Source organism: Globicephala melas, chromosome 11 (assembly GCF_963455315.2).
Source record: "Globicephala melas chromosome 11, mGloMel1.2, whole genome shotgun sequence".
NCBI lineage: Eukaryota > Metazoa > Chordata > Mammalia > Artiodactyla > Delphinidae > Globicephala > Globicephala melas.
In genome coordinates, this window is record NC_083324.2 from 78,190,125 (window position 1) to 78,204,863 (window position 14,739).

At 38.0% G+C, this 14,739-nt stretch overlaps 1 protein-coding gene across 2 annotated transcripts in view; it reads left to right on the forward strand.

Moving 5' to 3' along the window:
- The window catches only part of EFHC1 (EF-hand domain containing 1), a 63,079-nt gene that overhangs the window by 16,071 nt on the left and 32,269 nt on the right, over positions 1 to 14,739 (forward strand). For both annotated transcript variants that reach the window (XM_030870488.3, XM_030870489.3), the window contains 3 exons: positions 603 to 890; positions 5,355 to 5,504; positions 6,658 to 6,850. In XM_030870488.3, the coding sequence (XP_030726348.1) occupies positions 603 to 890; positions 5,355 to 5,504; positions 6,658 to 6,850 (631 nt within the window). The remainder of the gene's footprint in view (positions 1 to 602; positions 891 to 5,354; positions 5,505 to 6,657; positions 6,851 to 14,739) is intronic.

The following is a 14,739-nucleotide window of genomic DNA, read 5'->3' on the forward strand; positions in this document are numbered from 1 at the left end:
GTTTCTGGTGAAGTCTCTCTTCCTGGCTTCCAGAGAGATGCGTTCTTGCTGTGTCCTCACGTGGCCGTTCCTCAGTGCCTGTGGGCTAACAGCGGGGAGCTCTCTTCCTCTTCTTACAAAGCCACCGGTTCTGTCGGATTAGGGCCCCACCCTTAGGGCTCATTTAATCCGAATTACCTCCTAAAGACCCTATTTCCAAATACAGTCACGTTGGGGGTTAGGGTTCCAACATATGAGTATTGTGGGGGTGGGAGACAGTTCAGTCCATAGCAGCAGCCCAGCTACTCAGCTCTGCCCTCGTAATGGGAAAGCAACCATTAGCAATTACGTGTTATTTCGTATAATTTCCATGTGTTTTGAAATTTTATTCTTCTTTTGATTTTTCAACAATTTAAATATGAAAACATTCTTAGCTTGCAGGTTATACAAAAACAGGTGGCAGGGGTAGGTTTGTCCCATGATCATAGTTTGGCAGCCCTTGACTTAGAAGATGGGAGTGATGAGTATTCGAATCTCCCTGAGTGGTTCTTGGCACAGGAAGGTACTTGGTATTTTTGGATGAGACACTAATACACCATTTTTCCCTCCTTTTTGTATTACAGGTGCTGAAATTTGATGCCTATTTCCAAGAAGATGTTCCTCTGTCAACTGAGGAACATTACAGGATCCGCCAAGTGAACATTTACTACCATCTGGAAGATGACAGCATGTCTGTCATAGAGCCTGTTGTGGAAAACTCCGGGATCCCTCAAGGCAAGTTAATCAAACGGCAGCGCCTAGCCAAGAATGACCGGGGAGACCATTACCATTGGAAAGACCTAAACCGAGGAATAAACATCACAATTTATGGCAGAACTTTCCGCATTGTTGACTGTGACAAGTTCACACAGGTATAGTATATGTTTTTGGAAGCTGTGGTGCTTAGGCATTATTCTAATCTACGGAAGGATGCATGTCACTTGTTAGGGTAAGAGGAGGGCACTGATCATCTGTCCTGAGTGGATTATTGTGTAGGTTAATTTGGCATTTGTCTATGTCCTATGTGCCATCGCTATGTAGTGACATCATTTTTTTCAAAATGATATTGCTACATATCCATTCAAATAAAGTTAAATTCCCTTCACAGCTGAATCATTTGATAAGAAATCAGTTCACATGCCAGTTCAGATAGAGAATAGGGGAGCTAGTTCCCTTGATGGGGTAGAAATATGGAAGAGGCACTGGGCAATTTAGCTGAAGTTTGGGTTTACAAAAATAGCACTACCACTATTAGCAGATATGAGCCTAAAATTTTTTGTACAATTCGTATTTTTTCCGTAACTCATACTTGCTTTGTTCTAGGGAAACTTGCTATCTAAAGAATTCTTGGAATAAAAACATTTTTAAAGGAAAACACTTTTTTATAGTGAGAAAAATCCTCCATTTCTCTATTTCATAAATATGGATTTTTTGATAACTTATACTTAATTGTAGAGAGAGAGAGAGGAAGAAGCGAGCGAGAGAGAGCACTTTCTTTAGCACAAAGTGTAGGTATTAGGAAATCAATTCCAAATTTGTTTCACTTAAAATAAATTTTAGTAGCAAAAATATAGTTCCTGAATTTTTTATGCCTTTAATCCCATGTGACCTAATGCCAAATGTGATTAATTTTTACCATGCACTGAGCTCCTGTGAGTTCACTCATTTATTTTTTTCATTTAGTAATTTATTTAGCAAATGCTTACTGAGTGCCTGCTGTGTGCCAGGCACTGTTCTAGGTGCCAGGTATAAGTATTTGCCCTTATGGAGGTTATTACATTCTGGTTGGAGGAGACAAATAATAAGCAAACAAATGTATAATATGTCAGATGCTGCTAAGAGCTATGGAAGAGAGTAAAGGAGGTGGGAGTTGGAGGGGGCACGATATGTAAAGGCTGGGCAGGGAGGGCCTCACTGATGAGATGATGCAGGGACAGGACCTCAGGGCAGTGAGGAAAGGAGCCATGGCATCCTTGGCTTGTCGCCCCAGAGCTGCCGAGAAAACCATATAGAAGGTGGAGGTGCCAGACCATCTTGGAGATACTGTCCCCTTCAAATGTGTTCTGATCTCTTATGTTTTAGGTTTTGAAGTTCTTTTTATCATAGGCAGTTCCAGAATTGTGCCGACAGTGAAAAATTATGAAATGTATAAATTTAAGGTATTACAATTGTTTTTACAATTGTGTCTTTACAGACAGTTTGAACATTTGCAAGTTGATCACTGAGCCATTGATCTAAGCCAGTTACAGTCAGTTCTCATTATTAATGGTAGTTACGTTCAGTGCAGTCGCCACCAACACTGAGTTAGCAAATACTGAACCATTGCTCCTAAGAGAAATACAGAGTTAGGTTCCTACAAGCCTCTGGTCAAAATGTTACCTTGTTCTGTGTGTTCTTTCTGTTTACAGACGCCATATTTAAAATATATTGTTGATTCATTAACATTGAGGTCATGGCCCAAGCACTGTAAGTCATGCCTGAATGAAGCTTAGCTGACACTTGTATTTTTTCCTTAAGATACATCACAGCTGCCTTTTTTTCTGTGGTAAAATATACATAACCTGAAATTTAGCACCTTAACCATTTTTAGATGTACAGTGCAGTGGCACTGAGTACATATCACAGTCTTCTTGTACTGAGAACAGAAAACAGCGCTGCTCTTTGGGGGCTACTTCAGACAGCAAAATCACCAACAGAAAGCACTTAAGTGAGAAAAAGTGGCTCCAAGTAGACCATGAAAAGGACACTTTTTCACCAGGAAAGCTGAAAACAAGAAGGCAGAACTTCACGTTGTTCAGCCTCAGCTGGCAACTCAGAATTTTCACTGCTCTGTGCACAGCTGCAAAGGACCACAAAAGCGCCACAAGGGTTGATTACAAATGAGTTTTAGCAAGCGGACAAATTTGTAAATGCAGAAATTTGTGAATAATGGGGATCAGCTGTATTTTAATTACTAATGATAGACAAGAGCTGAGTATTTCAGGCACTGATGATTAGATTGAATTATGTTTTCAATAACTGATGTTAGGTTACAAGTTGGCTTCTATAACAGTTTGAGATTTGTTCACATCTTATCTAATTTGATGGTTTTCACTACAGCTGGACCTATGAGTGGATAAGGAGGAGACTGGCTTTATAGTGTGATTTGGACAAGGAACCACCTCCATTCACACATATCATCATCACCATCCCTTCTCACGCCCCTACTCATGGCTCCACATAAATGGTCCTATAGACAGAATGAACTGAACACATTAAAAAATAGAGCTCCAGAACTCAGCTAGAATTTATTATTTTCACTAAAGTATTACTGCTGGTGTCACAGATGTGAATCCTACTCCACAGATACAGGTGCACAAGAAATGTTATTTTGTTTTTTAAAAGTAACTTAAGACCTAATTGAGCCCCAGTCAAACTGACCTGGTGTTTCTGTTCGCCCTCAGCTTTGCCAAAGATTCTAAGCCCTAAGGATAGCAAGTAAGCAGCAGCACTCGCAGACCCAAAGGGGTTATCTATGCAGGGTCCCTAGGTTGTCCAGTGACCAAGGGCACCTCCCTGAAGCTTGGTGCTGAGTAGGAGACTGGACTCTGAGCACCTGTGCTGACTGGCTGCACCTGTTCTCCGAGCGTCCCTGCAGAGACCTGGGGAGTCTTGCTCTTCTAAGGCCCACCAACCTGTGTCTGTTTTCCAGTCTGGGGGAATCTCCCTCTTTCTGTCTTCTTGCCCTCAAAGACATTCCCTTCTCTCCCCTCCTCCTGGGACACCTTAGAATAATCACTTCAAAGAGTTTAGGCTTTTTCTAAGAGACAGGAAGAACAGTCAACCTCAGGAAGCTTCTACATTCCTCCCGAAATCCCTAAAGTAAGGTTAACAAAGGGCCTGGTTATCAGTTGTAAGCAACAAAAAGGAGTAAAACACCCATTAAATTTCTCAGTCAATAATCCTGCTACACTAGTAGACCATCTCAAGGGAGGGGAGAATTTTATTGTCATCTGCAGTTCAGTACTTTTAGTAGATGTTGAGATCATAATATTTTAATATTGAAAGGATATTGGGGGGACTTCCCTGGTGGTACAGTGGTTAGGAATCTGCCTGCCAACGCAGGGGACACAGGTTCGAGCCCTGGTCCAGGAAGATCCCACGTGCTACGGAGCATCTAAGCCTGTGTGCCCCAGCTACTGAGCCTGCGCTCTAGAGCCTGTGAGCCACAACTACTGAGCCCGCCTGCCCCTGCCGCAACTACTGAAGCCCACGCACCTAGAGCCCGTGCTCCACAACAAGAGAAGCCACTGCAGTGAGAAGCCCGCGCACCACAATGAAGAGTAACCCCTGCTCGTCACAACTAGAGAAAGCCCATATGCAGCAGTGAAGACCCAACACAGCCAAAAAATAATAATAATAAATAATTTTTTTAAAAAAAGAAAGGATATTGGCGACTGCCTAATAAAACTTTAAATACTAAGATTATAAGCTAGTTAGCAGAGCTGATACTAGAACCCATGTATTTTGGCCCTGAGTTCTGTATATTTTCTATTGTCCAAAAGCAAACCACACAATTCCCAAAAGAAACCCAGATTTCAGATTAATTTCCAGTTCCACAATGTAAACAGATCCCAGGAAATTGTTCTTTTCTGGTCAACAAAAAAGATAGTTTATTGTGCTTTTAAGAAGAATTGTCAAGTTGTATTAAAATATATAGTGACTTAAAATATTTTATTTACTCATAATTAGCAAAATAAAATTCAGTGATCACATCAAGTTCAGATGCTTTCTTTAACTTTTTTAGTGAGATTTGAGCACTTGATTCGTCTTTCCTATTTGGCTGAAATATTTTTTGGTCTAAAATAATTAGTGGGTATGCTTTCTTTTTTTTGCGGGAAGTACTTAATCATATATTTGTTTTAAATGAGATGGAAAGCTGGGGATTTGATTTCACCTTAACTTTGCCATTCTGCAGCTTGCCCGTAAACCTGATATGAATTACGTTTTGTTCAAACTATGGTTAGGTTCCCGATGTACGTATGTAAGCAGTCCTAGTACTCCCTCTGTTCCTGGGCACCTACTTAAATCTAATTGATCTGAATTCATATTTGAAGCCAGTTACCTTACCATCATGTCTTCCATTTATACTTAAGGTAATTATCAATTATTATCTGCATTATAGAACTGGGTCAATCAAAGGCTTAGTACTGCTAAGACATGTTCAAGCTGCAAACTAATGGTTAAGGTGGGCAGTAGCTTAGAAATTCTTATTATACTTATTTTTACAGCATCACTTAATATTTACTTTGAGAAGCTTCAAGAAAGATAATCATTATTAATTTTGAATTATGTAGGTATTTTTGGAAAGTCAAGGAATTGAACTAAATCCACCAGAGAAGATGGCTCTCGATCCTTACACTGAACTCCGGAAACAGCCTCTTCGTAAGTATGTGACCCCAACAGACTTTGATCAACTCAAGCAGTTTCTCACCTTTGACAAACAAGTAAGTGACCCAGTAGGTTTACTTGTTTCCAAATGCAGCACTGCTTATTAGCAAGTTATTTTGGTAGATGTGTATTTTGAAACATTATATCTGTAATTTAACTGGTCAGATACAGTGCTATCTTTCTGGGGTTAGAGGTACAGGAATGCCTAAATTTCATATTAGAGGTTCAAAGATGATTGTGGAGTTAAGTCTTGTGAGCTCCACCAAACTTTTAAATCTTAAAGCAATTGCTGAGCAACATCTGCTCCCTGCTTTTTACTTCTAACCACCTACTTCTTTTCTCAAATATGAATTAATATCAAAGAATCCTCTGGGAAACCTTAAATGAATTATTGGGATATTTCAAAGCTATTGCATATATGTAGGTTTCTAGTGTTAAACTAGTAATTTCACAGCATTCCGATTGCAGATGCTTCCTTGTTCAATTTTATATTGATGTGTGAGTACAGAATGTTCTGGGTATTTTCCAGCTCTGTTCCAACCTTCCTATCTTCCCCTTGTGGACTGGTGTATTTGAGTCTTCTCCTTTACTGTACTAAAGGGAAAGAGAAAACAGATCACCCTCAGTGTTTCTTTGCTGCTTTTTTCTCTCAGACATCTAATTCCTTTTAGTTCAGAAAATTTTACCTAGCAATAGCAAGGTCTTTTAAGAACATTCTTTATATCAGTCATATGTCTGTCATTATTTTGTATTTAAAGATTGTATTGTTGATACTGTTACTAGAAAGAACAGTTGAAAGAACTAAAAAAAGACTGATTAATAAATGAAAATTCTTTCCATACTAATTATATACAAACCATTCACATGTACCTTTATTAATATGCATAAAGCACTGAACAAAGGGCCCACTGCTCTTTTAATTCAGCTTCTCTTTCGCTGACTAATATTTTGGATCAAAATGAATCATTCTTTCTCAGCACAAGCTTGTAAGACTATTATTTAATACTTTCCAGCTGTTGACATCTGGCATATGATTTCAGATGTTTTTGTATCTTTGGTGAATACTTTGTTTTTAACCATCTGAGATTATGTCATAGTCTTTCTGGTTAATCTTTTCATCATTGTCTGATACAGAAATGCCAAAGTAGCTAAGTTAAACTCTCCACCTGTAGAATTTTTACTTAAGTCACTGCTTTGGGTTCCTCAAAGGTTCTTCGATTCTATGCAATCTGGGATGATACAGACAGCATGTTTGGTGAATGTCGGACCTACATTATTCATTACTATCTTATGGATGATACAGTGGAAATTCGAGAGGTCCACGAACGGAATGATGGACGAGATCCCTTCCCACTCCTCATGAGCCGCCAGCGCATGCCCAAGGTTTTGGTGGAGAATGCAAGTATGTGTGATTCAGTTTATCCTCTGTTAATTGGGACCTTTCCTGGATCTCAAAGGAGTTAATCAGTGTGGTCATTCCCTTTACACTTGGGAGGTGCTTGCTGTGTTCTCTTAGGTACTCAAAAAGCGGCCTTCCCATAACTTCCCTCCTTTACTGGCCCCTCGATCCAAGCTTGTATCTGAAATGGTCTGGCAGAGATGACTGATACCAAGATCAGGGGAACAAAACCAAAAGAGCAGTGGAAGATTTATTTGAAGTGTGGAAGAGCAAGGCTTCTGAGCTGAAGCAATTTCATGTCAGATTTTTAATGCATTTCTGAAACAAGCTTGTTTTCATTCAGAGATACAGCTTACCATTTCCTTATGTGCTTTTCAGACTTTGCTTCTCACCTCAACCACTTCCCATAACTTCAGATGGGAAAAGGCATGTCTGTTGTTCATAATGGTGGGTCCCCATTGTATCAACCCTTGGTCTTTCTTTGTTGATATAAAATAACCTTATCAATGGGAGTGTGAGAATGCAAACAAAGTGCAGCTGAGACAGGCTGTCTGTCACTACTTCTCTGGAATAAGTAGACTTGCTTTAGTTATTGACTTAATAGTTTAAGAATTTTCTCTTACAAAAGTGTCATCTTGGTCACATGTAATGACCAATGTTTGGATGGCTGACAGAACTCTGTAATAAATACTTTGGGTTTTTTTTGTTTTGTTTTTTAACTCTATTTTTTGGAACTAAGAGATAAGAAATTCCAGGTATTGAGCAAGAGATTTGTCTTAGAGGTTATAAACAAATTGGCCGTCTGAAAGCTAAATCCAGCCTACTCACATGTATTGCTTGGTCTGCACAGTGTTTTTTAAAAATGCAGTTATCTGGGGGCAAGGAGGTGGAGATTTCCATTACTGGGAGAGTGGATAATCAGAATGTGGTGAAGGTATATCCTGATAAATATGTAATAGAAGGAAAATGTACAAGAAAGCAAATGGATGCATCTTAAATGCATAGTGCTGTGTAGAAAAAAAAGGAGATGTATAACGCAATACCATTTACCTGAAGTAAAATGCACACAAAACAGTGTAAATATGCAGATAATCAGAAAGCTGCTCATTAGCATGGTTCCATGTGAGGCAGAGGAGAATGAGATTGGGGAAAAGGATAAAAGGGAGTAAAAATTGTCATTTTTAAATTAAGAGACTTAACATTAAGCACCTCTTTTTTTGAGAAATGAGAATAATTGCTAACACAGTTTACATTCTCAAATAGCGATAACTGGATCCATGCCCTAGTTCAACTTAGTCCGGCTGCTGCCTGCCGTGTTTCTTCTACTTAGCTCCCATAGAACCCTCTTAGAGTTCTGTGACACTGGGACTAATATACTAATTCTGGCCTTCCAGAATGCTTAAATGAGCCTGCAATGCCTGCCATCTGGAGCTAACAAACGTCAGAGTTATGATTAAGAAGAAGAATGGGGATGTATTCAGGATGGCATGAAAAAAGTGTCAGTAAATCTCTTGAACTCTCAGGTTCCATGTTTGTGTCTGCCTTATCAATGTGCCTTATCATTGTGGCCTATGTTTAGACTTTTCAAGATGTAATCATCCTCATCTATAACTTTCCAAATTTTAACAATTTTCAGCAGGGGTAGATGGAAAGGCAGCCTGGTGACCTATGTAGGGTCCTTTGAAAAGGTAGGACACATATCTTTTTGTGAAAGTTATTGTTAGTCTTGCAGATAGAAAAGGCTAAGCTTCCATCAGCTAAATAATTCCTTTAACTGGAACCACGGTGTTAAAAGTGTCTGACTGACTCCCAGAGGCATTAATCCAATGGATAATTTTTATTGAATTCGGTTAAACAAGGGTTAAATATCTGCTATGGGAACTATGTCATGTGCTAAGTGCTGTGCTATGGAGGATAAGATGAAAATGTAACTCCTAGACCTAGAATCCCTGTCCTTCAGTCACTTCTAGCGGCTGGGGAGACAAGTAATATAAATACTCAAAGCGCTTAAACAGTAACACAGGTGCTCCAGATTATCTGATTGCTAACTAGTTATGTCATGTAGACAAAGCTCAGAAGAAGAGGTGTGAGCTAGAAAGACTAAAGGCTTTGCAGGAAAGCTGGGTGTGGACCTAAACAATGGACCCTTAACTAGGAAAAATCTAATGTATAGAAAGGAAGTGATTCCAGAAGTAAGATCTGAGATATAAGAAGTGATAAAGAAAATGGTAAAATGTAGGTAAATCTAAATAAACATTGACTATACAAACTAAAGGAACAATGTTAAATTTGAGGGGCTTAAAACATATCAAAGTAAAATTAAAGTATATTACAGTAATGATATTAGAGCAGTGATAGGATTAAAAAAGAACAAATTTTGAAAAATGTTTGGGTATTTTTATGGATTATTTATTTTTATTGAAATAAAATTAACTTACAATACTATATTAGTTTCAGGTGTACAACACAGTGATCTGATACTTTTATACATTACAAAATGATCACCAGGATAATTCTAGTTATCATCTGTCACCACACAAAGTTTTTGCAGTAGTATTGTTATTTTCAGTGTTCCCCTGACAACTCTAATGCATAGCCAGGCTTTTTTTTTTAAATATTTATTTACTTATTTGGTTGCGGCCGGGTCTTAGTTGTGGCACGTGTGCTCCTTAGTGGTGGCTGGTGGGCTTCTTATTTGTGGCTCACAGGCTCCTTAGTTGCCACTCACTGGCTGCTTAGTTGTGGCACGTGGGCTCTTTAGTTGTGGCTTGCCAGCTCCTTGGTTGTGGCGTTTATGTGGGATCTAGTTCCCTGACCAGGGGTCAAACCCGGGCCCCCTGCATTTGGAGCATGGCATCTTAACCACTGCGCCACCAGGGAAGTCCCTACAGTATTATTGACTATATTCCCTATGCTGTACATTACACCCCCATGACTTATTTATTTTACAACTAAAGTTTGTACCTCTTAGTTTTCCTCATCAATTACACTCATCATCTTACCCCACTCCCCTCTGAGAACCACCAGTTAGTTCTCTGTATCTATGAGTCTGTTTCTGTATGTTTATTCTTTTGTTTTACTTTTTTAGATTCCACATACAAGTGAAATGCAGTATTTGTCTTTCTCTGTCTGACTTATTTCACTTAGCATAATACCCTTTAGGTCCATGTTGTCAAAAATAGCAAGATTTCATTCTTTTTTATTGTTGAGTAATATTGTGTGTGTGTGTGTATGTGTGTGTACAGCACTTTCTCATTATCCATTCATCTATCCATGGACATTTAGATTGCTTCCATATCTTGGCTATTGTAAATAATGCTGTAGTGAACAGAGGGGTGCATAAATCTTTTTGAATTAGTGGGGTTTTTTTCCCCAGAAAAATACCCAGAAGTGGAATTGGTGGATCTCATGATAGTTCTGTTTTTAATTTTTTGAGGAATCTCCATACTGTTTTCCATAGTAGCTGCACTAATTTTACATTCCCACCAACAGTGCACAGGGTTCCCTTTCCTCCACATCCTCGCCAACATTTGTTATTTGTTGTCATCTTGATAATAGCCATTCTGAGAGGTGTGATGTGGTATCTCATTGTGGGTTTGATTTGTGTTTCTCTGGTGATTAGTGATGTTGAGCATCTTTTCATATGCCTGTTGGCCATCTGTAGGTCTTCCTTGGAAAAATGTCTCTTCAGGTCCTCAGACCATTTTTTTTAATCAGGTGGGTTTTTTGTTTGATGTCGAGTTGTATGAGTTCTTTCTATATTTTGGATATTAAACCCCTTATCAGATGTATTATTTGCAAATAGCTTCTCCCATTCAGTAGGCTGCCTTTTTGTTTGGTTCCTTGTTTCCTTCATTGTGCAAAAGCTTTTTAGTTTGTTGTAGTCCCATTGGTTTATTTTTGCTTTTGTATCCCTTGCCTGAGGAGACATATCCAAAAAAAAATGTTTCTAAGACTGATGTCAAAGAATGTACTGCTTATGTATTCTAATAGGAGTTTTATGGTTTTAATTCTTACATGTAAATTTTAATTCTATTTTGAGTTAATTTTTGTATATGGTGTAAGTAGTCCAGTTTGATTCTTTTAACGTGTGGCTGTCCAGTTTTCTCCACACCACTTATTGAAGAGTCTGTCTTTTCCCCATTGTGTATGCTTGCCTGATTTGTCATAGAGTAATTGACCATATAAGTGTGGGTTTATTTCTGAGCTCTTTGTTCTGTTCCATTGATCTATGTGATCTATGTGCCAGTACCATACTGTTTTGATTATTGTAGGATTGTAGTATAGTTTGAAATTAGTGAGCGTGGTACCTCCAGTTTTGTTTTTCTTTCTCAAGATTGTTTTGGCTATTCAGAACCTTATGAGTTTCCATACAAATTTTAGAATTATTCTAGTTCTGTGGAAAATGCCATTGGTATTTTGATAGGGACTGCATTGAATCTGCAGGCTAAGTAATATGTTTATTTTAACAATATTAATTCTTCCAATCCATGAGCACAGTGTATCTTTCCATTTGTTTGTGTTGTCTTCAGTTTCTCTCTTCAGAGTCTTAACAGTTTTCTGAGTAAAAGTATTTTACCTCCTTGGTTAGATTTATTTCTAGGTATTTTATTCTTTTTGATGCAGTTGTAAATGGATTTGTTTTCTTTTTCTGTTAGTTCTTTGTTAGTGTATAGAATTGCAACAGATTTCTGTATATTTTGTATCTTATGGCTTTACTGAATTCATTTATTAGTTCTGTTTTATTGTGGCACCTTTAGGATTTTATATATATAGTATCATATCATCTGCAAACAGTAGCAGTTTTACTTTTTCCTTTCCAACTTGGATTCCTTTTATTTCTTTTTCTTGTCTGATCGCTATGGCTAGGACTTCCAATATTATGGTGAATAAAATTGGAGTGAGTGGTCTTCCTTCTCTTGTTTCTAGTCTTCAACAAAATGCTTTAAGCTTTTTACTGTTGAGTGTGAATAGCTGTGGGCTTGTCATGTATGGCCTTTATTAAGTTGAGGAAAGTTCCCTCTCTGCCCACTTTGTTGAGAGCTTTTATCATACATGAATGCTGAATTTCACCAAAAGCTTTTTTTGCACCTATTGAGATGATCATATGATTTTTATTCTTCAGTTTGTTAATCACATTGATTGATTTGTGGGTTTTAAACCATCCTTGCACCCCTGGGATAAATCCTACTTGATCATATTGTATTATGCTTTTAACATAGTGTTGTATCCTGTTTGCTAATATTTTTTGAGGGTTTTTGAATCTATGTTCATCAGTGATATTGGCCTACAATTTTCTTTTCTTGTGGTGCCTTTGTCTGGTTTTGGTATCAAGGTGATGCTGTCCTCATGGAATGAGTTCAGAAGCATTTCTCCTCCTTCAATTTTTTGGAATACTTTAGAAGGTTAGGTTTTAACTCTTCTCTAAATGTTTAATAGAATTCACCTGTGAAGCCCTCTGGTCCTAGACTTGTTTCTTGGGGTTATTTGATTACTGATTCAATTTCATTACTAATAATCAGTCTATTCATATTTTCTATATCCTCCTGATTCAGTCTTAGGAGATGGTGTGTTTTTAGGAATTTATCCATTTATTCTAGGTCGTTCATTTTGCTGACGTGTAATTGTTCATACTAATCTCTTCTGATTCTTTGTATTCCTATGGTGTCAGTTGTAACTTCTCTTTCATTTTTGATTTTATTTATTTGGATCCTCTCATTTTTTAGTTGATGAATCTGGCTAAAGTTTTATAATTTTGTTTATCTTTTCAAAGAAACACCTCTTAGTTTCATTGATCTTTTCTGTTGTTTTTTTAGTCTCTATTTCATTTATTTCCTCTCTGATCTTTATTATTTCTTTCCTTCTACTCACTTTGGATTCTGCTTATTCTTCTTTTTCTACTTCCTTTAGGTGTGAGGTTAGATTGAGATTTTTTATTTCCTGAGGTAGGCTTATATTGCTATACACTTTCCTCTCAGAACTGCTTTTGCTGTGTCCCATAGCATTTTGTATCATTGTGTTTCCATTTTCATTTGTCTCCAGGTATTTTTTATTTCCTCTTTGATTTCTGCAGTGACCGATTGGTTGTTTTGTACTATATTGTTTAGCCTCCACACATTTGTGTTTCTTACAGTGTTTTTTCTTTTTTTTTATTGAAGTATAGTTGATTTACAATGTTGTGTTAATTTCTATACAGCAAAGTGGTTCAGTTATACATATATATACATATATATACACACACACACACACATTCTTTTTATATTCTTTACCATTATGGTTTATCACAGGATGTTGAATATTGTTCCCTGTGCTATACAGTAGAAACTTGTTGTTTATCCGTTCTATATATCGTAGTTTACATCTGCTAACCCCAAACTCAGAATCCATCCCTCCCCGACCCCGCCCCTGGCAACCACAAGTCTGTTCGCTGTCTGTGAGTCTGTTTCTGTTTTGTAGATAGGTTCATTTGTGTCGTATTTTAGATTCCACATATAAGTCATATCATATGATATTTGTCTTTCTCCTTCTGACTTAACTAGTAAGGTAATCTCAAGGTCTACAGTTTGTTTTTTTTTTCCTTGTAGTTGATTTCTAGTCTCATGGTGTTGTGATTAGAGAAGATGCTTCGTATGATTTCAGTCTTCTTAAATTTACTGAGACTTGTTTTGTGGCCTAGCATGTGATCTGTCCTGGAGAATGTTCCATGTGCACTTGAAAAGAATGTATTCTGCTGCTTTTGGATGGAATGTTGTATATATTTCTATTAAGTTCATCTGGTCTAATGTCATTTAAGGCCAGTGTTTCCTTTTTGATTTTCTGTCTGGATGATCTGTCCATTGATGTAACTGGAGTGTTAAAGTCCCCTTCTGTTATTGTGTTACCATCAGTTTCTCCTTTTGTTTGTTAATATTTGCCTTATGTACTTAGGTGCTTCTATGTTGGCTGTATATATATTTACAATTATTACTTTTTTTTGGATTGATCCCTTTATCATTATGTAATGCCCTTTTTTGTCTCTTTTTACAGGCTTTGCTTTAAAGTCTACTTGGTGTGATATAAATATTGGTACCCTAGCTTTCTTTTCATTTTCATTTGCATGGAATACCCTTTCTCATCCTCTCACTTTCAGTCTGTCTGTCTTAGGTCTGAAGTGAGTCCCTTGTAAGCAGCATGTAGATGGATCTTGTTTTTTTATTCATTCAGCCCCTCCATGTCTTTTGAGTGGAGCATTTAGTCCACTTACATTTAAAGTAATAATTATTGGGGAATTCTCTGGCAGTCCAGTGGCTGGGACTCTGTGTTTTCACTGTCAAGGGCGTGGCTTTGTTCCCTGGTCAGGGAACTGAGATCCTACAAGCTGCATGGTGTGGCCAAAAAAAAGAAAACAATGCCACAGAGTCATGAGCTGTGTCCTCCACTGCCCATCACTTCCTGGGGTAACTCAGAGAGCTCTAGTAGGGTTGGGCACTAGACACTGGGAGAAGGAACCTTTGGTCTATAGGGCGTTTAAGATGCGTGATTGGGAAGCAGCCAACCCTTTTCTTTTGGCAAATCAAGGGCTGGAGCGTTAGGTTTTCTGAATGCTGTAGCAGAACCTTAGTCTCCTTCCTTATTTTCTTAGCAATTATCAGTTAGGATAGTACCAACCCCCCTCTCATGCTCCCTGTCATCAGAGTTCTGGGGCCAAGCTTTGTGGTTCCAGCTACAAAGTGTGGCACCTTACTAGAACTGACTGATGATCTTATGGTTTCCATGGAGGCCAAGTTGCAGGGAATCAGTCTTAAACAATCAACACCTAGTTTTCATAAGAGAGTGTGACAAATTAGATTTATTCCAAAAATGGAAGGTTGATTCTACGTTTGAAAATCTGTTGATTTCCCAGATGAACGGAT